Here is a 26054-nt window from a genome sequence, read left to right as displayed (position 1 = left end):
AGGAGTCACAGGAGAGATGCTGCCTGCACCCATCCGCCTGTCGCTTGGGGAGCCGGAGAGAAATGCACATGAAAGCCCGAGGTTACTTATCAAACCGCGGTCACGCAGACCAATATTAATGCTGCGATGATCCGCCCTGGCGATAACAGCATCAAAGAGAGAGGGGAGAGGGACAGAGCTCAGAGCGTGTTTTGTGGCGGTTGTCCTGCCATTGAAATACTCGGCAGGGAGGACAAAGGCTCAACCCAGGCCTCTGAATGAGGAAAAGGTGGGTGGGTGGGAGATCTAGGCGGTCTCAAATAAAGCAGTTGCTGCAGAAGGCCTCTGGCTCTCGTTTATGAATTCAAATCTTGTCCGAGGGTAATATTTTCAAAAGCACGTTTATACATGCCAGAAATAACCCTGGAGCTCCTCGTGACATCGGATGACACAAATGTTTGAATCATTTTTGAAAAATGACGTTTACTACTTCTGAAACTCTTACCCCGACGCAGCATCCTGAGCTATCCTCAGAAAACTGTCTGCTCGTTACTTCTTTGAAACAATTTTGAGATCTCCTTGAATGCAAATTTCTCTTTAAAAAAGCCAGCATGACATATTTTGACTTTCCTTGTTTGACAATATCGCAGTTATTTCATCTCAATAATGTAAAACATGATTGTTTCAGCTTTGCCTTCTCATTTTGCTCTGTGTGCTTTTGTATTACATTATCATATTTCAATGCCGCAGAGCCCAGATGGAGTACATATAATATTTCATCTCTTGTACAAGTTCTGGCACAATCGCACTGAAAATTTTTAACTTTATCACGGTAAAATGTTTCACTAGCTCCAAGTCAGGACTGGATTTGTTTTGGAGTTTTGATTTTTTTTTTTTTAAATATAAAATCTTCAGCTTTTTTTCCCCGTTATGCAGCAAAACCAGCTATTGAAATGTCAGCTATTCCCTCTGAAGAAATGTTCTGTTTCCCAAAGATCCATTACTTGGCCTCTGTGAAAAGAGATATTTCAGCCCAGTTCCCAGCGGACGAGCCTTCAGTTTCTAAAAGGACACCGTTGTGTTTGCAATGACCTCATCACACCGGATGTTTCAGGATGCGGCTCCCCATTCGGGTTTGTCCATGGGGTTAAAGTGAGTTCAAAGGTTCCCACCCCATCCCGCCTCTCTTTGCGTCCCCCTCCCTGCCCATCACCAGGGCACACTGCCCTTCTGTTAGCGTGGAACTCCTCTAAACCTCTAAACGGGCTCAGTGAAATGAGCTGGGTCAAACAAACACACCAGAAACGTCACTCGGAAAAACAAGGAGTGGCATCAGGACAGAGACAGAGCTGCCCTCTGCTCTGCTGCCACCACTCCGTGTGCTAATTGCCCCTGATGCTTGCTGTTTACCATGTTGTCATTCTCCTTCATTACAATCTCACCTGATCTGAGATAACTGCAACACTAAAATGCCAGCACGCCCGTTTTGCTCGCCGAGCATCCCTCCAGAGAGACCTAGTGATGCGAGCCTCTCTCCAGGACAGGCTCTGGCCGGGGTCGGCGGGGGGAGCTGGCCCTGCAGCTCTCTCTGCAGAAGCAGAGCCAGGCTCTGCCCCTGCATGAACTCACTTGGAAAAAACATGCGTGTTCCCCTGTGCCGAGGTTTCTCCTCTTTTGCCTTTTACAGGGAATTGTGTAACAGTCCTCGGAAGCGTGCGCCCATGACCAGAACGACCAAGGCCCCACTTGTATTGCAGAGAGGGACGGGCCAATCTTGCCGCTAGCCCTCCCTTCGCCCTAACCCTCTGAACATCCACAGACGAAAGATCCCTCCGGCAGCTTCCCAAAGGGACGGGTGTGGCGAGGAGCCTTTTGTTGCTCCCAGTCAGTGATTTATTTTCACGGGCCTCCCCCGCCGCTCCTCCCCTCCCAGGAGCCAGGCCCCTGGACGCTGCTCTTTGTTCCCACGCGCCGAGCCGCGGCCACGCGTGGCCCAGGCGCAGCCCACGCGTAACCTACACAAAAGCCACCCGGAACCCACGCGTAGCCCCCAGGTAACCCACGCACCGCCCAGAGCGGGCGGGCAGCCGCTGCCTTCCGACGCGGCCGGCCGGCGGGGGCCGCGGCGCCGGTGCCGGGGCGGGCGGCGGGGCCGCCCCGTCGGGCGGGCGGTGGCGGTGGCGGTGGCGGTAGCAGCGGCGGCGGCGGCGGCGGCGGCGGCGGGTCCCGCCCGCGGTGGGCCGGCCCGGGCGGGGCGGGCGGGCGCGGTAAAGGCGGCGCCGCGCGGGGGCCGGGCTCAGTCTGGCCGCCTGCGGGCTGCGCGGCGCCGGCCGGCCGCCCCCGCCGCCCCCGCCGCCCCCGCGTTGCTGTGCCCATGGGGCAGCCGCGCCGAGCCCTCGGGCCCGCCGCCGCCGGCGGGACGTGCGCTAGGGCGGTGAGTACCGTGCGCGTCCCTCCGCGCCGCGGGCTTTCCCCGCCGCCCCCCGGCGTCTCGGGGACCCGGGTCGGGGGGATCGGGGGCGCGGAGCCCGCCGCGGGCGTGCGCCCCGCGGGAGCCCGCTGCTGGCAGCCGCCGGCCGGCCCCTCTTCCCCGGCGTCCCCTCGGAGAGGGCTCCCCGGAGTCAGCGCGGGCCGGGTTGGATGGGTGGATGGATGGATGGATGATGGATGGACAGGGGCGGCAGGAGAGGGAGCAGCCCTTGTGCTGGCTGCGCAAGGCTGCGGTGGGACCGTCTCCGTCCTGGCCGTGCGCGGTCCGGGTGGGATGGGTGGAGGAGGAGGTGGTGGAGCGCTGCATCCTGGTGGGAGAGTGGCGGGTTACCCGGAGGCATGGGGGGACAGCAGCCATGCCGCCCTGTGAGGTGGTGGGCAGGTGGGTCCCTTGGCTGGGAGCTTTGTGGCGAGGTCTTTCGCCTGGCTGTCACTCCACTCAAAGGCTGGGCTCCCATGTTGCTTCTTTCCTGGAGGCACCCATCCTTTTCTGCTTGCTCGGGAAGAGTCACAGGAGGACCAGGGTCCCCAAATGGGTGCCTCAGGTGCCTGAAAGGGGAGGCTGTGTCCTGACCTCTGCATGGGCTGGGAGGTCAGCCTTGATGGCTAAGCCGTGCCTGGGGTAGGGACGAGGGAGGCTAGCACGGCCATGCTCCCATGGGATGCAGCCCTGTAGGTGTGCTGGGGAGCCCTGGCTGCAGGGAGAGCTTCACCATGGGAGACAGGGTGGTACTTGGGCTGGGGATGGAGGGAGAGGGACAGGGTGAGAGAGCTGCGCTGCAGGAGGGAGCTGGGGAGAGGAGACAGGACAGAGCCCCTGCCGTCAAAGCAGGGGGAAGGTGGGGTGAGCCAGCTCTCAACGGGCTCTGGGTCCCTGCCTGGGCACTCACGCGTCCCTGCACACAGAGATGTCTGCCGTGCCACTTGTGGGGCCTGGCTGTCCCTGCTGAGCAGGTGCACTGCTCTGTCTAGAGCAGCAGCAGCCCTTGGGTTTTCCAGGTGAGTATAGCTCCAACTGAGCAAACCGAGCTGAGGAAGAAGCAGCACTAAGCCTGCTCCTTGCCCTCCCCAGCACTGCCTAGAGTTGGAGTCCATCAAGCTTTTCCCTTACCTGAGCAATGTCCCTGTCCCTCTTGCAGCTGCCCGAGAGACAGGACCAGCAAAGCCCGAGCTGCGACTGATTAAACAGGTACCATTTAATCCACCTCCTCTGTCTGCAGAGGCTGGGCGGTATAAATGCCAGAAGCAACCAAAGCCTTGTTGACATTAGGGCTACCACCAGTACAGCTAAGCCATGAGAAACTACAGAGTATGCAAGAGCACTAGCTGTTCTGGACCTGGCATAAATAACTTGCTCGGTAACTATATCTTGCACTAAAGCAGAGTCTGCTGAATAATGACGTTCAGGGCCCGTGGATAAGGAAAGTGTTTTTTAAACAAATAAATAGTAGTTATGCTTTAGGCAGGGGGGTCCCCCCAGGAAGAAGTTTTCTTAGAAGGGTTTTGGTGAAAAGCAAAAATAAACAAGATCCTAAGACTCAGCATGAAGGTGCCTCAACTAGCCCTAACCATATCTCAGCTAGGTTGCATAAATACACTTGATGCATGCACAGTGGCTTGCGAGGGACACCATGAACCTGCGGGGTCCTGGTGCCGTCAGCAGAGAGGGGCTGGGTACTGATGGCAGCTGTGAAAAGTGGGACTTAGTTGCTTTATAATGTGTCCATGTGTTTTTGTTCTTTGTCTGCTGTGCAGAACAAGGTCAAGGGAGCTCTTCTCTGGGTAGGTGGTTTGGCCCAACCAGGGGGCTGAAGAGGCGATGTCTGCCGTACAGTCTCAAGGGAAATTGATCCCTTCTGCTTGCGGGCCTGTAGCGAGGATTTATTGTAGAGAGATGTGAGCACAAGAGCATCTCCAGAGATGTACATCAAGGTGGGGCTTGGGGTTGCCATTGATCTGTGCAGAATAAACCACAGAGATGCTCGGCCCTGAGGTTTTCTGTCCATTTGCAGCTGCTTGGAGGCTGGGGCCTGATCCAAAGGGAAGTGTTTTTCTATTGTTCTCAACGAGCATCGAGTGCTGAAGTGTGCAGAATGCCCAGAGTACACCTGCAGATGGTGTTCGCTTGTCCTGTAGCTTTTTGAAGGTCAAAGTGTTATTAAACACTTTGTAGGGGCTGGGAGGGATGGTTCCACATGCCAGTTACAAGCATCACTTTGAGCTGTTTGGATCGTGAAATGTTCCTTGCTATGTGCGTGTTTGGTCCTCATCCAATAAGTACCCAAATTTCTGATGAGAACTGCTAAATGTTGTTACAACACAAAGAGTATCTCCCTCTGCTGCAGGCAGGATGGGCTGCCTTGCCACCGGGCTGCCCAGGGGGCTGCACATTGACCGGGGTGGAGCTGGGGGCTCTTCTGGGCTGGCAAAAGTGAGAAGAGACCAACGGGACCATGAAGTGGGGGTGTCTGTCTTCCTAGTGCTACGTTTTTGGTTTCAAGCCTTCCCCTGGCACAGGAAAAAAAGCACACGTGCACCATAAAGATGTTGAGATTGTTTATGTTCTGCTTCTGGCCAGGTGCCAGGGGGAACGGCTTGGTGACCTTGGCACTCTTGGGACGTTATTTATAGAAAGTAGATCTTATGGGTTTTGTATTTTTGACGTAGGAATGTGAAAACAAGTCTTGGGAGGAAAAGACCCAATGCTGGTCCCCAAATACATTGGGACTTTCTCCAGACCAGGAAAAACAACACTTAAGAGGTGACCAGGTGTTCCCCGTTCACATTGCTTCCTGCCTTCCCTTGGAAAATACGGGTTTGGTTCTGTCCTGGAGATCACAGGCTAGCATGAGTTCACTCCATGTTTGAAGAGTTCTTGCTCAAGATGCCAAAAGATGTTCACAAAGACAAGTCCAGCTATAACCAAAGGCACTTTGATGGTTCAGACATGAAGGGAAATGATAAATGACTCTCTCGCCTTCTTGGGTTTCTTCTGTTTGTGCAGCTCTATGTCATCTGCAAGGGTTAATGCATCTCAGTGTGTTTCAGTGCCCATCTGTGGTGCTGGTTAGTGTGGCTGCCCCCAGATGACAGATGGAGGAAATGAGGCTCGGAGATGCGCAGGGTCTTGCTGGACGACCCACCACGCAGGAGCCCGTGCTAGCTCCACAGCCTTGCCTCCCAGGGCTCTGATAAAACCCCAGCAGCAGACTTTCCCACTGGGTTTCACAATGTGGGTACGTTTCTCACCCTCATCCTGTGAGGGGGGGTGTGTTCCAGTTAGCTAAACCTGTAAATGTCTTTCTGTCCCTCTGTATGCAAAATAGGAACTTATTGAGCACATTTGTGCGTTGGTTTTGATGGGGAAATCATTGCCTAGGCTGTACCTCACTCATCTATACCAGACCTTGGTTGGACCCTTACCCAGCTCATCTTACAGGGCAAAGCCAAGGACCCACAGGATGTCCAAAGCCACAGAGGCTGTAAGAAAGCTCTAATTCAGATTTATACTGACTGCTGCTGTGGTTGTGGGGAGGAGGGAGGAGCGATCTGTCACCAAAACGGGGAAATGATAAAAATGATTGTAGCTGGGTTTAATGCTGAAGGTGAGAGGCTTCTGCTGATGCTGGTGTTCAGAAACCGTGTGCTCACTTTCTGCACCTATGGGGCCAAAATCAGAAGCCTGAGCATAGGGACTGGTAGCTGGCTCCGTTGCTGCAGAGCTTCCTAGAAGTTTTTGTTAGGGATTTGGATTAAGATAATTTAAGTCAAAGGCGCCAAGGAGAGCACGGGGAGAAAAGCAGTTAGAAATAAATCAAACAGTGATTTGGTAGTCCAGTCTCCTGGGGAGTGGTATTAGCAGTTTGAGTTGATGTAGCGGGAGATGCGCACAGAGGAGTATCAGCTAATACTGGCCACCGGCAACCTAATTATTTGTTTGAAGGGATTCTGTGTTTTATAGGGAGATTAGCACCTAGTCCCTTTTGCAGCTGCCTGCTGCTGTGTACTGGAGAGAAATCCCTCCTTTTCTTATTAAAATCAGGCAGCACTTCAACTGCCTGGCCCAGAGGGGCAGGGGGAAGGCAGGTGCAAGCAGAGCAGCACACAAAGGCTTGCAGCCCTCTTGTTTTTAGCCGTATCCTGCCTGGGTTGAGAAAGTCAACAGTCTGAGGCCGTGTCAGCAGCTGAGCAAGAGACCTACAGAGAAAACCCACAAGTCTTCAGGAAACTCTGTGGGTGACTCAGCCGGTGTTTTTGTCTGAGTACGCGTTCATTCAGTAACCCATGATGGCAGCAGAAGTGCTCTTTTGTAGTGGTGCCATCTTATGAGTGAAATACAAACCTCTGGTCTCCGGTTGTTTGTGGTCATGGAAAGACTTGAGAAGCTTTTCCAGCTGACAGAAGTTATTTCAGGAATCCCGCTGCTGAGCCCTAAAATCACTCCAGCCCTTGTTGGGCGCTGCAGTCTCTTTTTGGGCTCACAGCTGGGCCTGCTGTAGATGCAGATGGCTGTGACAAAGAGCAGGCAGTTTCCCGAGGTCAGCCTGTGCACGCCGTGCTTCTGAACCCATCTTCCTCACCGCCAAGAACGTGCCTTTAATTCAGCCTTCCTGGCTGTCTCGCCCTGTCTTGCTACGCATGACATACACCCATCTAAGCAGCAGCCTCGCTGGTCCTCTGTACAGTGTTGCGGCAAAGCTGTGAGAGATACATGGGTGATGGCTTGGGCACAGCCTGGGTGCAGACACTCTGTGGTAAAGGAGTTCCAGGAAGCAGGCTGTCCTCTTAGGAAACAAGGTATCTTACCCATCCATGACTTCAAGTCCCTCTGAATCCTTCTGTTGGACATTTAATTTTACTTGCCTGGCACGTCATTCAGGGTAAATGCTCGGCGTATTCCAAGGAGGTAGAAATGCGAGCTGCCTCCTCTCAGAGGGGAGAGGGAAACTCAAAAACTGCAATACTGAGTCCAGAGGAGCTGGGTGGTATTGGCTTTTCACCAAAATTTTCTTTGTGGCCTAGGAAAAAAAGTTACTGTAGAAGCTGCTTAATAGCAATAAAGAGCGCCCAAACATTGCTTCACAGAAAGTGGAAATCTGCCAGGAGTCAAAGGCTGCACCAAACAGGACTGAAGAATTTAGACCATCTGTCTGCACATTCCCAGGTTGTTTTCATGGTAAGTGAGAAAAAAAATTAGCTGCCTTTAATACCAGCATTAATAGCAGCATTACTGGTGGAGTCTCTGGAAGTGCTGGCCACAAATCTGGTGTGCTTCTGAACAGCAGGCACCTATAGTGCATCCTCCCACCCTCCTCCCCCATTGCCCTGCCCAGTGCAACTGTTTGCTTATTGCAGTGTATGAATGTGTTCTTGCCTTGTCTGCTGGCAAAAACCCAGCTGCTGTATATCATGAGTTCAACAAGTCCCTTCCGTGAGCCGTGTCAACATCCACTGTTTAAATCTCTGGACAAGTAGGATGCATTGATGGTTGATGGATGGAGAAATAATAAAGCAGTTGAGCTTATCTCCTCCAGCCAATTTACTTCCTGTGCCACATCACCATGCAAACCAAGTGCCTTTTGTTGGTGCTTGCAAAGAACATGGGGGAGAAGAGACCAGCCTGCAATCCCCAGAGCCACTGATGCATGGGAATGACATTACAGGTAAGGTAACAGGGAAAGTGTTGACTAAAACCTGACACTTTGGTGTCATGAGCTGTTCTAAGCAGGAGGCTGTGCTATATGCTTGCTGATAGAGATGTATATATGCACGCATACACACAGCAAAGCACTATGTGTGTGTATACACACACACAGCTGTTGTAAGATGCTGATATTACTGTAGCTTGTTGTATCCAAGTGTCTGAGACTTAAAATTGTAGAAACAAGAGAAGATCCTTAAACAACCCTTGATAGTAGAGATGGGACATCTGGCAACTGCATTTTCCGTGGTTACTTGAGACCCTGATTTGTCAGTGCTGGTGCTGCTAGCACTTCGCTTCCCAGGTGTCCCTGTTGCCTCCTTGTCCCTGGGCAGAGGAGTCAAACAAAGGTAGGGAGTCAGTGTGTAATTTGGCAAGGAGAAGGACTAGTCAGTAGTACCTTTATCCTTTCTTTCTTTCTTTCTTAAGGCATCTCTCACATGCGACAGGCGAGATGGGGAGAGAGCTCCTTGACTGTGGGACCTCTCAGTTCTTCTCAGATATCCCCCATCACCAAGGCTATTGATGCCACACTCTGGTGTCCACTCCTTTGTCTCCTCTCTGCTATAAAAAGAGAAATCTTGCTTTAGTTCCTTGGGCTGATGCGTGGCCTCTGTGGCTGTAACTAATAAGAGCAGGTCTGCTTAGGACATAGCTTCTCCATGTCCAGCAGAAGAGATGGGAACCCCTTTTCTTGCAGGTCATTGTCTAGTTTTTTTATAATCCTGAAGTGTGACTCCATGCTGTGAGATGGGCAAAAGTGATACATTATTTGCCTAGGACTAGGTAGTGAAAAGTTGACTGCAAGGATCAAGAATTTCTCTTGCCCATCCATGCAAGAGCAATCAAAAACCTAGTCTCACTCATCTTCTAGGCTCCTCCTGTGGTCTATGGAAAGAGATAAGCCATTGCAGGAGATGCATCCTGTCCTAAAATAGGCACCTCTGGGAGATGGCTCACCCAGCGTATTTCCCAGGGAGCCAAAAAGAGGGAGGTGAGGAGAGCTATAGGTTGATGTTATATTTCATGCTTCCAAGCCCCATGCTCTCCACCTGTGAAATGCTTTTATTCTGCGCTGGGGACAGACTTTCTCTGAGTGTGATCCTTGCAGTACACATACACTGGCCTTTTGTGGAAGCTGGAGAACCTCTCACGCATCGGAGGCATTGTCTTTTTCAATCTTCTTTATATTATTTCTATTTTCTGATGAAAGCTTTCTGAAGGGTGCTTGTGTGCTGAATACCCATTGCTGATAATGCACATTATGAAATCCAAAAGGAAGGTTGAGATTAAATGTAACGCACTTCACAGTCGGGGAATTCAAAGAGCCTTGTTGATCTGTGCATAATTCAGGGGTTGACAGCTCATGCATAAGCAAACGTGCACATACACATACACGCGTGCATGCACAGTGTTTTCCCCTGACTTGGCAGCAAATAAAAGCAGAGTCAGGTTTGTATCAGCTCCAGGGGGTGGGGTGGAGGGGTGGTGGGGGCTGTGCAGCATTTGTGGGAAAAGCCTGTGGGTTCTTTGAGGATGTTTGACCTGAGAACCACACTGGCAAAAGCAATTGCTTCTTGGTAGTGTGGTAGGCTCCCCTCTGCCTTCCTCCCCTGTGTGGCATCGCACTGAGCTGTGGCTGCTTTGGTTTTACGCATATGGGTTTAATCTGACCAGGAGGATCTTCCGAGAGCTTCTGATGTGTGCGAAGGTGGTATTGATATGAGGTTCACCCCAAGGTTTCCACAGTGCTTTCTCCCACCAGCAAGGGACGAAGACAGACAGAAAAAATTAATGTCATGCTAAGCTGGTTGTTACTCAGGACAGGAAGGGCGTTTCTGCCTCTGACACATCGTGTGTAATGAGCTGAGTGCTGCATGGGAGCCCGCAGCCTTCCTCAGCAGCACATCGCAAGCAGGCAGTTGGCACTGGTGGGGTACAGCCTGGGCAGTCACCTTTGAAATGTTATACCCGTCGAGTGTAAGCCATATGAATTTGGGTGGTAGGTTTGCTTTTCATATACAACTGGGAAAACTGAGGTCTGAGAGGTTAAATGACCTGGTCTTGGTTGCGTGGAGGAGCAGCAGCACTGCCAAACCTATAATCTAGTCTTTTGGCTTTCAGGCTTGTGATTCTGTATGCTGGACTGTAATTCTGTTCCTGAAAACAGCTGTTTTCACTTCCAAGTGCTTCGTTGCAGGAGAGAGTGCTACGTGTGGCTCCTCGCCGTTCTCAGGGATGCTGCAGGGTGGTGCTCCACAGCCACGTCCCCGTGCACCACGCACTGTCCTGCTAGCACATTGCTAGGGATTTCTGAGCCAGGTCGCCACTGACTTGTGAATTAGCAGAGCCTGTGCTAGCTCTGTCAGCAGCTATTTAGAAGTTTCCCTCTTCTAAATCTGTCCTCCTAGCTCCTGTTTGCCCAACATGGGGAATTTTGCATCTAACACTTTTAGCATTAACCTGTTGCTATGGAAACTGCTAAGGTGTCAGAGGGAGATTTTTGCCACTTGGGGATAGGCTACCAAGTCATCAAAGTATGTGTTTTGTTGGGAGGCCTTCTGCTAAGCAACTCCCCGAGCCCGTCTGCATGTCTGTGCTTATTTCGAGTCTAAGGAGCCATGGAGTGATAAACCTGGCGTTGTAATTGTGTGTGAATGAGCAGGGCTTAATATTGGCAAATTGTTTAGGGAGGATGTGAGAATGTGTTCCCAAGCTGCAGGTGATGGGTCCAAGTGGTGTGTATGGTGGTAGTCCAGGGCCAAGAGATGAAAGGTGGTGTCAGTCTCTAGGACAGTAAATGGTTAACCTAGAAGCAGGAGTCAAGGCTCTTACTGACATCTCCCAGCAGGGAGTCTGGGACAAACTGCCCCTGTGGCTCCTCTGTCCCCTGAGACTAAAATATAGGTGAATGCCAAAATACTCCAGTCTGGCAGCCTGAATTGTCTTTACTAACCAGTCTCAAGAGATCGTCACCGTGCAGTGGGACCCAAAGCAAGTCCACACAACTCAAACTGTAGCTTTTATTTGTATAAAAATAATATATAGTTGTTTTATTAAGATACAATTTATTATTATATATAAATTATATATATTTACGTAAATAATATGCTCTTACAGGATGCGGATATGACCATGTAATATGGAAAATGCTGTATAACATAGGGTTGGTGACAACTCACCTGTTGACTGGTGGCCACTCAGGCCATTTCGTATCAGGCCTGATTTACAGGACTTCTCTGTCATAGAAGCAAACTTCATTGCTTGCACAACGAGAGGCACAAGTCCTGTGAGTCCCTATGTGCCTGGGACTCAGGAAATATCCTGGCTAGACCAAAAGGCAGTCTTCCTGCTTAATGCAAATTTATTCATCTGCCCTTTTTTCCCCTCTTTGTGTGTGCCTAGACTGTACATCTGCTCATATCATGACAGACTATGGGAGAAGAGGAACCCATTGTTTTCTACAAAAATGGAAGAAAAAAATCTGATGGTGCTGGGGCGTCCTGCAGCAGCTGTTCTCAGGCTGGGGCTGCAAATCCAGGCATGATACCGGTCAGGAACCTGCTTCTGGGGTGCCAGAGTGACACAGCCTTATTCATTTGATCTTCCATTTCATGGCTGTAGTTGTGTTGGTAGTTTATAGACTGTGGTAGTTGCATTGTGCTGGCTAAGTCACTGGACTGCAGATAAAGAAATAATGTTGCTGGAGATGTAGTTCATCTTCTTTTGGGGAAGACTGCATCAAGAATGGCTTTGAAATCACCGCCTCAGTGACGGTATACACAGGGATGTTGTGCTCATGTGTGGCTGAGGGGACCAAATCTCCCAAATTGTAATTTCTTATAATTTCCTTTTGAGTTCTGGAAAGGGATAGAGCTGGAGGATTGTTGGGAATAAAGGGCATCAGCTTCCTGGAGGGTTTGTGAGTGAAAATTGTCAACCGTCTGGGGGCACAGTGGAAAGAAAATCTGGGGACGTTTGAGTTTGTTGGGGGAGAAGTGCCAAGAAGCCTCATTTTACTGTGATGATCCAGTATTCAGTGGTGTCGTGGGTACGCAGCATGTGTCTGGGCTTCTCCCTGGTCCCAGGGTTACTTTCTGTAGAGTTTCTCTGAGCCTGTGTCATTCCTCAGGTGTGAGGCATGGGCGATGAAATACAGAGTTGCATCAGATTTTCTGTAAAACCGACCTTTATTATCCTGTTTGATTGAAGGGCTCTCCTGGCTTTTTAAAGTTGCTCTTTTCCAGTAGCAAGGGTCGATTTACTCATTTTTTTGTGTGGTTTTGTGTGTGTGTGTGTGTGTGCATATGGGTTTTATTTTTCCTTCTAATGTTTCCCTCTAGAAATCATCTGCGGGACAGATGGCCTGCTAAGCTTCTGGGACTGTCTCCCACAAACACCTGTCTAAGGTGGCTGGGAAATCAAAAGAGGAATTCTCCTCTTTTATTGCCCTTAAAGAAAAAGAGCACCTGATCCCAAAACGTCTTATTTCCTTCTCTCTCCATCCTCCCAACTCCCTGGGAAACTTAACTGCTTGGTGGAGGCCATCCGGGGTGAAGGCAGGGGGCTGGGTGCTGGCTGTGGGCTGAGGCTGGGACATGGCTGCCAGAGCCCTCGGGAGAGCTAGGGCAGCTTTGGGATGATGGATTGCTGTGGTCAGCCGGGCTGAGGGCCTTGGCGGCGGGGAGGAGGATGATGGAGGGGATGGACTTGTATGTAAATAATACAGATGGGAGTCAGGAGTCGCTGAAGCAGCAGATTGTACCTTGCGTCCTTTGTATTTGCTGCCAAAGCACTCCTCAGCAGCAAGGGATGGGCTACTTGAGAAAGCAGGATAGCGTGGCCAAGCTGGTACTTGGGGGGCTGTGTGTGCATGCGTGTGGCGGACGAAACGTGAAGTCTGTTTGTCCCCGTGTTGGGAGCCCACCGAGCTACGTGCAGCGGGGCTGCGGTGGGGCCAGGCGTCCGACCGGGCACCTGTGGGGCGTCGTGTGTGCCGGTCGCCGTAGCCGTGCAGGGTGCCTGACCAAGCGTGTTCAGTGTGTCGCAGACCGCCCTGCCAGCTGCTGCGGGGAGGAAGCAAGCTTTCCTCCCCCGAGGTGAAGCCCAGGCGCCCTGGCTCGCCACGGAGGGGTTGGCACGTTGCTGCAGGTGGTGCTTAGCAGGCCGGCAGAAGTGTTTAATTATAGCTCCCATTTGAGAAACTAGTAGAGGAACAGGGTTTTTTTGTCCTGTTGTGGGGAAACTGAGCACTTCACAGCTTTTGATTGCTATATAACACATCCTGCGACACGGAAAGAAACTCTCCTGTGCTCCATGCAAAAGGAAATTTGAAACCTATGGGCAATAAAATCCTTGAGCGAGGCCATACCTCCCAGACGGTATGGCTTGGCCCCTGATAGCGGTGCTTCTTGGGACAGGATGTTTTTATGGCCACGGGGAGCTTGCAGGCAGGAGCCGCAGTGCCTGGGGGCAGTGGGAGAGCCGGGCTGCAGGGGCTGAGCCTGCCTGAGGATGCACCCTAAAGCAGGTGGAGTTCAGGATGTGTGGGAAAGGCTGAGCAGGCGTTGGATGTCCTTTTCTGCCTGCAGTGCTAAGAGGGCAAGTAACACAAATTAACTCTTACCTCCCCAGTAGGGTGGTCCTCTGCCGAGTGGTAATGCTGGCCGCATCCGTTGCGTTCATGGTTGCTGGAGCTGCAGTAGGTGCAGGGTGTCACCGCGGTGACACTACAGGATTGTAGGTTTTCCCTAGGGAGGACACAGTGTCCCTGTGCCTGTTGGAGTTGCTTAAGGCAGCGACAGGGCTGTGGCAGAGCTGGGAATGAACCTCTGGCAAGAGACGTTTCGTGCTGGTGTTGTGAAGAGCCTTCTGTACTGGAAGGGCTGGTGTTTATGTGGGAAGGGAGTCCCATGTACCTGGCTTGTTACAGGTGGGAAATCTGAAGTATCCCCATTGCTTAGGTGTACAGACTGTGCCAGACTGAGCGGGAGCAACAGCTACATTATGCTGCCATGGTGGCTGAGTGCTAATTGTTTTTACTGCCTGAGCATCAGGTTATTTTTGGCTTGATCACGTTTCATTCCCTGCAGGTCTCTGAGGCTTCCTGACCTGCAGAAACTGCTTTGGGATAGTTTCTCTTCTCTAGGGTGGAGAACTTGTATGCCTCATCCAGGGCATGGGTGGCAGTATATTCCTCCCAGCAAAAAATGCAAATTATTCTGGTTTTGTTTTAAGACATGTTGGTAGCCCAGAGCATGCGAAGCCATGTGCTGCAGTTGGCATGGAAGAAATCAACTGGGAGACAGGGATAGTGATGTGCTGCCGCAGCTGGCTGGTGGCCGACAGGTCCTAGTCATCTAGATTTCCATTCTGGATAGAAATCTAGGCAGGGAGCTGGTTCAGTCACCGTGGTTTTGGGATGTGTGGTTCCAGAAGTACAGCATGGAGATAGCTGTAATTCTAGTTACATGTACTTACTTCTAGTAGTTACATGGGACATGGGGAGTTTTGACTCAGGGTCTGCTCCACCATGGGTTTCCTGGGGAAACTTGTATTAGGCTGTTTGGATAGGATCCACAAAGATGCTTTGTGGCTCTCAGGTGTGGTGTTGGGTTAGACACAGGGAATTTGCCTTGTCCCATGGGATTTCAGGGTCCTGAAGTGTCTGAGGTTGTTTACCAAGAGATTTTCTGCATGTAAAAGTGAGCACACTGAGCCTTCATATGTGGGGGAAAAAAGGAGTCTTGGATCCCACTCGATCAGGCAACAGCCTAATATTTGCAAGAGCCAAGGTACTTAGTATGTCTGTGGATCCTGTCTGTAATCTCCTGGTGTTTCCAAAGTGGGGATATCATCTGTCCTGAAGGTGCAGGGCTGTAGTAAGGTGAGACTGTGAAGCACCGAGATATTTTGTTAATGTTATTATTTTGTATTGTTATTGTATATTAACAAATGCTCATTTGTTAATGAGCCTCGTGGACAAGGAGAGGGAAGAGATGGCTGTCTGGTGGAAAATAATATGTGGAAAGTTATCTTTTCCTTTCTGGCTGGTCTTGCTCTTGTATGACTGCTCTGACCTGTGCATCCACCGCCTCTCTTCTTTGCCCTGCCCGTGTGTTTGAGCCCAGGCTTTCTTCCTGTCTCTGTAGCCGAGCAGGTATGGGGTCCAGAGCAGCTGCTGTGGACCTGGCACTGTCCTCACCAGCAGAGAGACAGGACCACCAGAGCCTGGAGAAACAGCAGAAGCACTGGACAAATGCGTTACAGCTGCCGGGGCCTTGCAAGAGAAATGCTGCGGGCATCAGCCCGGCTGTGAGGGCCGGGTCCAGCGCAGCTGCCGCGCTGGGTGCCCCTTTCACGTGCGGACCCCCTTGTGCTGCTGCAGCACTGGAGAACTCCCCTGGGCTTTGCCAGGCTGCTCCCAGGCGAACTCCAATATTGTAAAGGGACGGTGCTGCTCCTTCATACTTACCGGTGGTTCTCAGCCTGTGGTCCGTGAAAGATGCTTAGGCATGGCAAATGCCCTGTTAGGCTGTTACAAAGGACATACACCACTGCACCTTCTTGGTTAACTCTTAGGCTTAACAAATCAAAGTGGGCTCAAGATGTTGAGTTGTGTCAGGTGTATTGACTTGGGAAATCTGAAACAGGATAGCAAGAGTCCTCTCCTTGGCCTGAACATGATAGAGCTGAACAAACTTATGCCCAGCTTAAACGTATAAACCGTTCACTCATTATCCTGGCTTGACTCTGGTTCATTTTCTCTTCCTCTGCTTGCAGATTGGAAGTGCCCTCAAACCCTTGGAGCGAGAGGTACTGTAGTGCCACCTCTTTAATTTGAGCAGTACTGGTCTGTCGGGTAAAAGGCTGCACCGTGGATGGCAGTGCCACCGAAACAGCAATGTCCAGCTAAGCAATAGGCAGCAGCCCTGTCCCCAGGGCCCCCTGGGGAGCTGTGTCCTCGCAGGCGGGCGGGATAGCACCCATCAGCTGCTAGGCAGCAGCTTGCAGAAGCTGTAGGTGCCTACGGGAACAGGGTCTGGTTTCCCTCTCGCAGCACCGTGCACCTCCCTCGATGGGCACGCAGCTCTGGCTGCTGCAGCATCATCGCATGTGCGTTTGAGTCCCCCCTCTCCCACGCTGCAGAGCTGCTCTTCTCTCCAGATGCTGGGAGGGAAGCAGAGGTGCTGGGGGAAGAGCTGTGGAGGTGGGGAGGGATTGAGCTATCATTAGCGTGGCACCAGTGAGGTTTCTTTGCACCATGAAGCAGTAGCTATCAAAATTGAGTGCAGTATGCTGAACAGCTGAGCAAGGGAACAGATACTGAAAGGAGCCTGCAAAGAAAAAGGATTTTGGAGGAACAAACCCTCTTTCAGCTGCACATAGGCACTGCCTATCACTGAGAGCTGTGGCGGGGAGTAGGAATTGCCTGTTTATGGTGATTGATCTGCACAGCCCCTGGGATGCTCAGAAAACGGATTAAGGAAAAAAGAATCGTGGGAGAAGGAGGAGGTGGAGGTTCCCCTTTGAAAACACATGGGATAATAGAAAACATCCTCTAAATTGTCAGTGTGTCAGGATACATTAATGTAAGTACAACATTTTCAAATCCTCGGCATCTTCTATCTGAATGTCATTCAGTTAGCGCTAATGCATTCATTAGATCATTATTCATTAATATTCAGTATTCGTTAGACTGGCTCTTTCTCTGGAAGATGGGGATAATGAGATGTGGGTCTGGCTGCGGGGCCGTGCTCTAGCTGTGCTTAGTGTGGTGGGAGTGTGGTTTTATGTACCAGAATGGCCTTTGGTGATTGTTTTATTGGCACTTGTATCTGGCCTACGTTGTCCCGGCTCTTGGCCAGTGGTTTACCACAAATTAGTGGAAATTCTTAATGGGAGAGCAGTGCTCATGATGATGTGGATAAATTTCCACCAACTCCTGCCCTGAAAGCAACTGGCGAGACAACTGATGAAGGCAAATTCTGATCTTCTGGCCTGTGGTCAGAGTTGCAAAACGGCCTCTGTAATCACAGAGCCATTCGTTGCTGTCTTCATTGGTGAGTCATGGAGCCCCCACCACCATCCTTTTGCTTCTTGCCCTCAGGAGAGATTCTCTAGATCTGAAGATTTCTTCTCCCTGCCCCCTCCCGCCTTTCCCCCCCCCCTTTTCTCCCACCCCCCTTCTCTCTCTCTCCCCCCCCTCTTTATTTCGTTTTATTTCTTTTTTTTTCTTTTTATTTCTTTTTTTTTTTCCCCTTTGTTTTTCCCATCCCATCTTCCCTTCCCCTGCCATTTCTGACCATGAAGAGGATGGAGCAGGAGGAGTGGGCAGCACGCTTTCCCTAGCAAGTAACCAAGAGGGATCCAGAGGTGCCGGCTGGTGTGGCCAGAACACTCAGCACCCCAGGTCCTATCAAGACCAGCAAGCCTCGGGTCTCTCATCTCTGGGGATGGCTTTGGTGACCCAGGGCGACTAGGATGCTGCTTGCTCAGGCTCTCTGCCAGACCTTTCCCTCAGCTAGCAAGTCTTTGGAAAGACTTTGCTTTGCTCCTCACCAAAGCGTGCAGGGGAGGGAGAGTGGCTGAATAGGTACCCAGTGCCTTTCTGGGGTGTGAGGGTCCTCCTGACAGCGTGGCATACCTGGGGCACTGTCTGTCAGCCCTTCGCTCAGGGCTGTCCTCCCCGTGTCCCAGGAGATGCGTTGGGCCAGGTGAGGGATGTGGGATGGCCTCAGAGTGGTCCTGAGGCTCAGTGTGAGAGAGAGGAGCATTCAGCAGAGGGGTGTTGCTTCAGGATTGGTCTGAATAGCTTTGGACAGAAAACGCTGGGCTAGAAATACCCCAGGAAGGAGTATTCTCTGGTTTCAGTGGCAGTGCAGTTTTAGTGGGAAAGCACTCAATACCCAAGCTGCTGAGTCTGGGGCTGCCGGGGGCAGAAAGGACTGCAGAAACTGTAGTAAAAGAAATTAAAAAGAGGTCAAGCTTTTCATTTTTACACATAACTCTAGCTTTGGGGTGGATTTTGTGTGCAGATTACCTAGATTTGAGTACATACTGTGACAATTTGGGTCAGTATGTACTCCAGACAAGCTAAGTCTTCCAATCTTCCAAACTCCAGACAAGCTAAATCTTCCAAACTTTTCTACTAGCAGCTACCTTTTGAGCTTCTGCCTTGTGCTCGAGTGTAGGCATGAGTATACAGCTTCCACCTTCCTCCTGAGTGATTGTTTTCCATTGTCCCACTTCTGAAATATTTCTAGACCCTGGCTGCTGCATCTGGCTCTGTGCTGCCTTTCCAGGAACGTGGGCTTAGTTATTCAGTGGAATAAGAGCAAAAAACCGCAACCGAACAAACCCCTACAATCCAAAAGAAGCACCTGCAAAGCCCTGAGTAGCTGAACTGGCTCACTGGAAAGCATTTTGCCTGTGGTCTGCTGAAAGGGTCTTATTAAACACTTGATCGTGGGATTCAGTCTTTGCACTGTCCCAGCGAGACCTCTTAGCTTTGCCTTACAGAAAGAGTTATGTTGAGCACTTGCCGACGTGCCTGTCCGCTCTTGTCTCGACAACCACAGGGAAGGGTTTTCCTGCGAGAGGGAAATCCCTCACAAGGCAGTGGGACGACACTTGCATGCACAATGCCAAAATAACTGGCACCTCATTTCGTTACTCCCCGAAGACTCGTGAACTCTTTAGACTTGAGCATAAATTCTCTCCAACCCTGGCAGCCATGGGAAGGCTCGGCTGGGGCGCAGGACTGCCGGTGCCTGAGCCCATTGCTTGCCTGGGCTGGATTAGTTGTGCCCGGTGCCTGTGGGTATTTGTCTGTGGGTCTCTGGGAGGGTGAAGTGGCAAATGGAGAAACGCATTTGTGTTCAGCTGGGCCAAGATGAAATGAAGCCAAATTGGAAGAAAACACGTTATGAACTGAGGGTTTCCAAGGTTTTATGATTGCAGGATGATAATAGAGTGATTTCATGGGACTCTTGACACCTCTACCTTTATACGACCATGCCAAGGTAGAAGTTCTCTTCCACTGTAGCTTCTGTCGGTTATCTTTGTCTTGTTCTTGTCCCAGATAGTATTTGTAGTTTCTGCTTGCTGCCATCTTCTGTATCCCAGAAAGCAACGTATCCTCAAGGAAAGTCTTGCATCTTGTTGTTCTGGGGCTGGTATGTTCTGGCACAACGTGGGGGCTGCAGCATCCTGGGGGTAGGGGGAACAAATAAATACCTGAGACTTGTGTGGTATTTGGCCTGAAATGGCAGCTGAAGGGTGTGATGTATGGCACAGGGAAAGACAAAAGGCAAAGCATCACTTAATGACTTCAATTCCCCTAGTCTGGGAAGCATTTAATTTGCCTAGTCTGGGAAACAGCATAGAGGTACTGCTGGGCATTGCCTCATGCTGAGATAGGCCAGACTACAGTTTGTAGGTCAAAAGCATTTATAGCTAAATGCCCATGCTAAAACCACGCTGCTCTGATTCTTTTCCTCCCCCCCTCCGGCAGATCCCGGTGACGGTGGGATCACCCTGAGATGAGCTGCCCGTAGCCAGGGCCAGCCCCGCCCCAGGGCTCCCTGACCCAGGACAATGAGGAGCCATCTGCCAGCCTAACAGGAAGATTTTGTAGCGGTGGTTGGTATTTTTTCCCTGAACCTCGTGAAATTTCATGTGACGGCAGAGCCGTTTCCCACACCCTCCCCCTTGTGCCGCCTCGCAGCCGAGGGCTCGGTGGTGGAGGGCCACCACCATGGCGGCAAAGCAGCCCCCGCCGCTGATGAAGAAGCACAGCCAGACCGACCTGGTGAGCAGGTTGAAGACGCGCAAGATCCTCGGGGTCGGCGGGGAGGACGATGACGGCGAGGTCCATCGCTCAAAGGTGAGGGGCAGGGGAGAGGGAAGCCTGCGTGCAGCAAAAATGGAAAAGAGACGTTCTGCCTGGGCAAACTGAGGTGGTGTGTTTTTTTCTCAGCGTCTAACTTCTGCAGCCTCTTTCGCAAAAAGAGGGCTCCCAGCTCCATGGGGCTCCTGTAAAATGAGGAGTGAAGGCTGTGGTGGGCACGAGCAATGCTGCCCTTGAGCAGCGAGGGGCCACGCAGCCTGCTGGGTGCATGGGAGCTGCCCAAAATGGCTTTTCATGGTAATAGGGCGAGCTCTTCCCTCAAGCTGCTTTAATCCATTCCTGAAATTGTATTGCTGAGACGCCCGGGAGCTAGCTCAGAGCTGGTGCTGTAGGACCATGGCACCACCAATGCCTGGACACTGGAGCAGTGATTTAAACAGCAGTGCTGCAGTGCCTCTTGGAAGAGGCCTGAATTGCAAACAACCAACCTGTTTCAGTGAAATACCAGAGCCGGAGGACATTCTGCACAGGGCTGATCCCAGTAAGGGAGCAGTAGAGGCTGTAGCTTCTGGTGGAAATCAAGGCAGCCTTTGGCAAGTGCTGGGACCAAGGGGTCACAGATGAATCCCTTGTCGTCATCCTCCTTCCAGCCCTTTTAGAGATAAACTCCCACATGCAGTTAGGTATGCATTTTTGGGCTGGCAAATACTGCCTAAAATCTGGGGAAGGGTCTGCTCAGTCACCTTATGTCTTTTATTTGAATTTCAGATTAGCCAAGTACTGGGAAATGAAATCAAGTTTGCTGTCCGGGAACCACTGGGGCTCAGGTAAGATATTGAGCCACTTCGGAGCTGGGTTCGTTTAAGGGCCCTCGGCCACAGCTGTGGCTGCTGATGCTGCTCCCTGCAGGGGCTTCTCGGGGGCCACAGGACCAGACCAGCTCTGCTTTCTTCCCCCATAAATCAGCCTGAGGCCCTCAAGCTCTTGTCCCACAGCAGGTGCTGGGAACCACAGGGGCTGCGTGGGGCTGGAGGAGCTCCTGATCTCACGTGTGACAGGGTGGTGCGTCCTGCGGGGACCCCCCTCTGCGCTGTTGTGGCTGCCTCGGTTGTGCAACCCCCTTGTGCGGGGACCCCCTTGTGGCTGCCTCGGTTGTGCGAGGGGGGGATGAAGGCTGATGACCAAGCAGGCAGCCAGGAATGCTTTGCAAAGTATGAGCTCACGCCAGGTCCTCTGTCTTCCCTCCCACACAGGGTCTGGCAGCTGGTTTCCGCCATCATGTTTTCCGGGGTCGCCATCATGGTAAGTGAGGGACGTGGTCCTGGGCACCGCCAGCTCCTGGCTGCCAAAGGGGTGCCCCAGGGTGGCTCCTCGGCCCCCGGCATTTATCCCTCTCCTCTGCCTCCAGCACTTGCCACCGCTTTCTCTTGCAAGGCCTTTGCCCTCAGCATGTCTCGGTAATGGGCTTTGCTAGCAGTATCCTTGGAGGTTTGTTCCCGTCACCGGAGTCTGTTTTCATTAGCAGAGTCATAAACCACACATGGCATGGCAGCCTCAGCCATAGGAACCAGCTGTGAAGCCAGTAGCTCGCACACTGATATTTCTTGCGCCTCCTTAATTTCCAATTTCCTGGCCGGCGGCTCTGATCCCATAAAGGCTTGATGTCGGAGCACTGCTGCCCAAGAGGGCACGTTTTGATGGCCCTGGCCAGTGCAGGCTGCTGAGTCTCTCCCTTGCCTCTGCCAGGCCCTTGCTTTCCCTGACCAGCTCTACGACGCCGTCTTCGACGAGGAATCGGTGAGCAGCAAGACTCCCATCCGGCTCTATGGAGGAGCCCTCCTCAGTGAGTGCCATGCCGCTGTGCCTGGGGCACGCCACTGCCTCATAGAGTAAGGGGACAAGAGGCCAAAATGGCAGGAGGGGTCAAAGTCTGTGCCCAGCAGGACAACTGCAGCCGGAGAGCAGAAGATCTGCTCATAGCAAAGAAATGGTTTGTTTAGGGGTATTTTGTTCAGCTACTGCTGCTTTTTCCTAGTAGGGGCTCACTCTCGCTGCAGGCAGGGTAAGAAGGGCTGTGCACACTCTAAATACCTGGGGGAGTACCGTACCCACAAGTGCCCCAGCAAAGGGGAATTGCAGATGGGCTGGGAGATGGGGTGCTGGGCTGCAGCTGGGGCCAGACCCTCCTCGTGGGAGTGGGAGGAGAGAAGGGGCAGGCGACAGCGTCCCAGGAGGCCCCATGTGAGGGGCCCGAAAGGTGGGGGGCAAAGGACAAGAAGTTGAAGGGAGCCTAGAGAAACCATCTGGAGAAGAAAATGAGTGGAGGGGAATTAAACACAGGGGGTTTGCACAGCTCTGCCCCCTGTGCTGCGGCCACTAGTGCTCCCAGGCTGCAGGGACTGCACCTTCTGGGTGCCCCACCAGGTTCCTCTTGGGGCTGGCGTGCCGCAGAGGCTGGTGCCCAGCACCAAAGGGCAGGCAGGTGCTTGCAAGCCATGTTTTGGGGGGGGCGGCTGGGGCTGCGGGCTGCGGGCTGCCCTGGCCCGGGCGGGCTGGCGGGCGGCTCCTTCCCGCAGGCTGCAGCAGCACCTCGCGGGCACGGCTGGAAATGCAGCCGTCCCCGCAGCTGCTCACGGAACCGCTTCCCGCCCGCCCTCCTCCCGTGGAGGCCGAAATGGTTCGTGTGGGAGCAGGTGGGTGGGCTGCCCCTTCCCAGTGAGCCCCCAGCCCTCGGGCAGCTGCGCGCTGCTGTCCCTCCGCAGGCATCTCGCTCATCATGTGGAACGCCCTCTACACTGCCGAAAAAGTCATTATCCGCTGGACCCTGCTGATGGAGGCGTGCTACTTCGCCGTGCAGTTCCTGGGTGAGTAGCTGCAGCCACCCAGTAGGGAGGAGGACGAGGCAAAGGATGGGGGTGCATGCTGCGTACCCCACCGGGCAGGGAGGAAGGAGAAGCAGGGGTGGGCAGGACAGCTGGCGTGAGCGGTGGGACCGAAGGCAAAATTGGAGCAGTACCTTTGGGTCTGATGGAGTAAACTCTTAGGTTGAAGGAGCTGTGGGGTGAGGCCTTGGGAGTCCTAGCGGACTCAGCTGATGGGGAGATGCTGTCTCTGCTGCCTGGCTGGCACAGCCACAGGGGTACCCGATCCCTAGCTGTCCCTGTGCTGTGCCTGGCTTGTGCTGGAGACAGCTCCTTTGCTCTGTGGGACTGGCAAATATAACCTGGCCCCGGGAGCATCTTCCCTGCCAGCTCTCTCCCTTTTCCTTCCCCATGGAGTAGTCTCTGCCTTGGGCTGCTCACTGAAGGCTGCCCAGGTGCAGGGAAAACATCATCTGCTGATGATTAATTTATTTTTCTCCCTAAAAACATCCTGACCTTCATAGCCAGAACAGGTCATCTCCTGGAGCAGGCTGCCTAGATGCTGGGGCTAACAAGAAAAGACTGTAGAAACCTACACTGAAAAGGGGGATGTTCGGTCTTACCGAAACAGAGAATAACAGTTCAGCTTGTTTCTAGGGAGCTTGTCTATATTTAACAATGAAGGGGGTTTTTGTATATTGGTAGCTCACTAACTATATTATAAGGTAGCTGGTTTAGATATGGGCTATGTGTTGGTAAGCCAAAAAAAGAGAGATGCTCAGAAAAGAGGTACCATGTGTGGACTATGCGAATTTTATAGGTGCTTCTGAAGTTGAAAAATGTTTATCAGCACTGAAGTGGTCAAACCACAAAGCAAACTCAGGAACATGCAGCTTCGACAATTAAAACCTGAGCATGATGGAAACTCGCATCTGCTTGAGTGACCATTTCGGGCTGTGGCTGCCTGAACGTGGGGCTGCCTTTAAAGCAGGGTTTCTGTAAGTGGGAGCTCTGGGGACTATGGGGCTGTGGCTAACTTCAATGCTGTGAAATCAAGCCTCTGCCATGGGTTCACTGTGCGTGTGAGCCTGTGGTGAAAGCTTCTGCATTCACAAGGCTCGGCAGGTCTCGCTAGGAAGCTGCGTTAGAGGGCAGTAGAAAACAGCTTTGTGCTACTTGTCTCCATTTGTTTTTTCATCACCAACCTCTGCCTTGTCTTCCTCCTTCTCCTCCAGTTACCACTGTCTCCCTGGTTGAGAGTAGCCGGATAGCCACAGGTGCCATGCTCCTCCTGGTCAGCCGAGCCCTCTTCATCCTCATCAGCATTTATTATTATTACCAAGTTGGACGCCGTCCCAAGAAAGTCTAATTCCTGGGCTTTTTGTCATGGGAAGGGTGGGAGGGGAGGGTTTGTGTCGGTAATTTTGCATTATAATTATAACTTTTTTTTGTTAGTTCCTTTTGGTTCTAAAGTGGTTTCCTTCTTTTCCACTTACCGGCATGAATCAGTGTGTAACCCGGTGCTGGTGGCATTGCCAGGTGAAATGGAGGGGAGCAGTGTCGGGCAGGACCCCCCAGCCCCTCTGCAGGAGGCGAGGAGCAGCGGGAGGAAAGCTCAGGGAGGTGTGCAGGCCTGGCAGGCTCAGGGAAAAGAGCCAGTTTCCCGGGGGGAACTGGCTGATGGGATCACAGGCTCTGAACCCGCTGGAACAAAGCACAAAATAAGACCAGCACATTGAAACCAAATCCCTGAGGAGACACGGCAAAGGACTTGGCTGCTCCCCTTGGTAAGCCTTGCACCTGCCTGGTGGCATGTGCCCTTGTGTACAGCTCGTTCCCCTTTTAGCAAGTACTGACTGTCCAGGTAGCTGGGAGCTGGACGGGGCTAAGGCTAGTTCAGCGCTTTGCAAATGGCTCTTCTTTCCTCGCTGCCAGAGGTGCCACCCCGCTTGTAGTTTTGCACTGGATGTAGTGCAAAGCTTGGCAGGAGCTAGAGTAAAAGAAGAGGGAGGCTTCTTGCTTGTTCCCTTTGCAGGGACAGCAATGGGAACAGCAGAGCAGCTTGAACTATAACATGTGAGAAGCAAAGGAAGCTATTGGAAAAAGCCCATTGAGCACAAAGACATCCCCTTACTTGGGATGTTTCGTGAAGTTTCTAGGCTGGGGTCCTGTCCCTTCACACCAGAACACTTCTACAGTTGCAGCTTTACTGACAGTAGCAGCAGTGGTGGAGGCGAGGTAGCATCTGATGCTTTAGTTGAGCAGGGGCTCGAGTGCTGCTGTGGTTAGTGCTAGTGAGAGCAGAGCGAGCATCAGCACAGCTGCTTGGGTCAGTGAGCAGCCTCTAGAGATAAGCCCCAGCTGTGGAAGCTGGTGTTCCAGCCCTGCTAATGTGCAGGCATCACAGCTCTTCTGACTTTGAGAAGAGAGGACCAAAGTTTGTAGCATTAATGTCCTTAACTGGGATGAAGAACAGCAAGGAGCAGGGCATATAAAGGCATCATTGCTTTCTCTAGCTCAGTCAAGGAAGGACTAAATGTGCTTTAGTACTCACTGGCCAGTTTCTCCAACACCTCCTGGGCTTAACAGCATTGGCTGCCCTACTTCCTAGCGCTTTCCTTGCAGATTATCCCTGTCCACAGCTGGAGGTAGCAATTTTTGTTCTCCATGGGACTAAAGCCAGAAGGTCTGTGTACAGGGTATGGACTACTTACTTATGTGCTACTGTTGACTGGATCAAAGCATGCCCTGGAATAGAGCTGATGTCCCAAAAATCCCAGTAGAAAGATGCCTACGCAAACAGAAGTGCTTGTGTGAACAACAGCCCTCAAGCCACTGGTGAGACTGGGATCTATGGCTATTGCTGTTTAATATCTTAGTAGTTAGAAGAAGGTAGTGGGTAGTTACTGTATGTTGTGTTAGTGCTTTTGGCATTTAGAAGCAGCTGCATAAACTTGGGACACTGTGTGCATTGTACCTACTGGCCATGCAAAATGTCTGTCAGGTAAGAATATTGGAAATAGCTGAGCCAGGAAACATGACAACTGTAATTTTTTTTTTTTTTTTCCTAAGAAGTAAATCAAATGGAGAGGCAACATCCACTAGCAGGCTAAATTCTGGAGCCTCCCAACAACACATGCCTGCCAAGCTGCTTTCAACATGTTCAAAATAT

The 26054-nt window shown here is 51.9% G+C and overlaps 1 protein-coding gene across 9 annotated transcripts; it reads left to right on the top strand.

Annotated features, from left to right (window-relative positions):
* Positions 1-1922: 1922 nt before the first annotated feature.
* TP53I11 (tumor protein p53 inducible protein 11) lies at positions 1923-24278 on the top strand. Of its 9 annotated transcripts, XM_072865012.1 has the most exons (10): positions 2284-2413; positions 3609-3658; positions 7492-7645; positions 19686-19813; positions 19899-20057; positions 20790-20848; positions 21275-21323; positions 21768-21864; positions 22784-22885; positions 24118-24278. In XM_072865012.1, the coding sequence occupies exons 5-10, from the start codon at positions 19929-19931 to the stop codon at positions 24249-24251; spliced, it is 570 nt and encodes a 189-aa protein (XP_072721113.1). In that variant the 5' UTR covers positions 2284-2413; positions 3609-3658; positions 7492-7645; positions 19686-19813; positions 19899-19928; the 3' UTR covers positions 24252-24278. The 9 variants fall into 9 exon arrangements, with proteins under 9 accessions (XP_072721108.1, XP_072721112.1, XP_072721107.1 ...); XM_072865006.1 differs by lacking the exon at positions 2284-2413 and adding an exon at positions 1948-2033 and having other exon boundaries at positions 19686-20057; XM_072865004.1 differs by having other exon boundaries at positions 19686-20057.
* Positions 24279-26054: the final 1776 nt, after the last annotated feature.

This window comes from Ciconia boyciana, chromosome 6 (genome assembly GCF_034638445.1).
Source record: "Ciconia boyciana chromosome 6, ASM3463844v1, whole genome shotgun sequence".
NCBI classification, from domain to species: Eukaryota; Metazoa; Chordata; class Aves; order Ciconiiformes; family Ciconiidae; genus Ciconia; species Ciconia boyciana.
Note: the sequence above shows the minus strand (reverse complement) of the source record. Positions and strands in the feature narration are given on the sequence as shown.

What these genes read in the sequence shown, in the direction of transcription:
- TP53I11 (XM_072865007.1), top strand. Translation starts at nt 19,929, where the DNA reads ATGGCGGCAAAGCAGCCCCCGCCGCTGATGAAGAAGCACAGCCAGACC. An exon ending in GCGAGGTCCATCGCTCAAAG is followed by an intron (nt 20,058 to 20,789) that starts GTGAGGGGCAGG and finishes TTTGAATTTCAG; the next exon opens with ATTAGCCAAGTACTGGGAAA. An exon ending in TTTCCGGGGTCGCCATCATG is followed by an intron (nt 21,324 to 21,767) that starts GTAAGTGAGGGA and finishes TGCCTCTGCCAG; the next exon opens with GCCCTTGCTTTCCCTGACCA.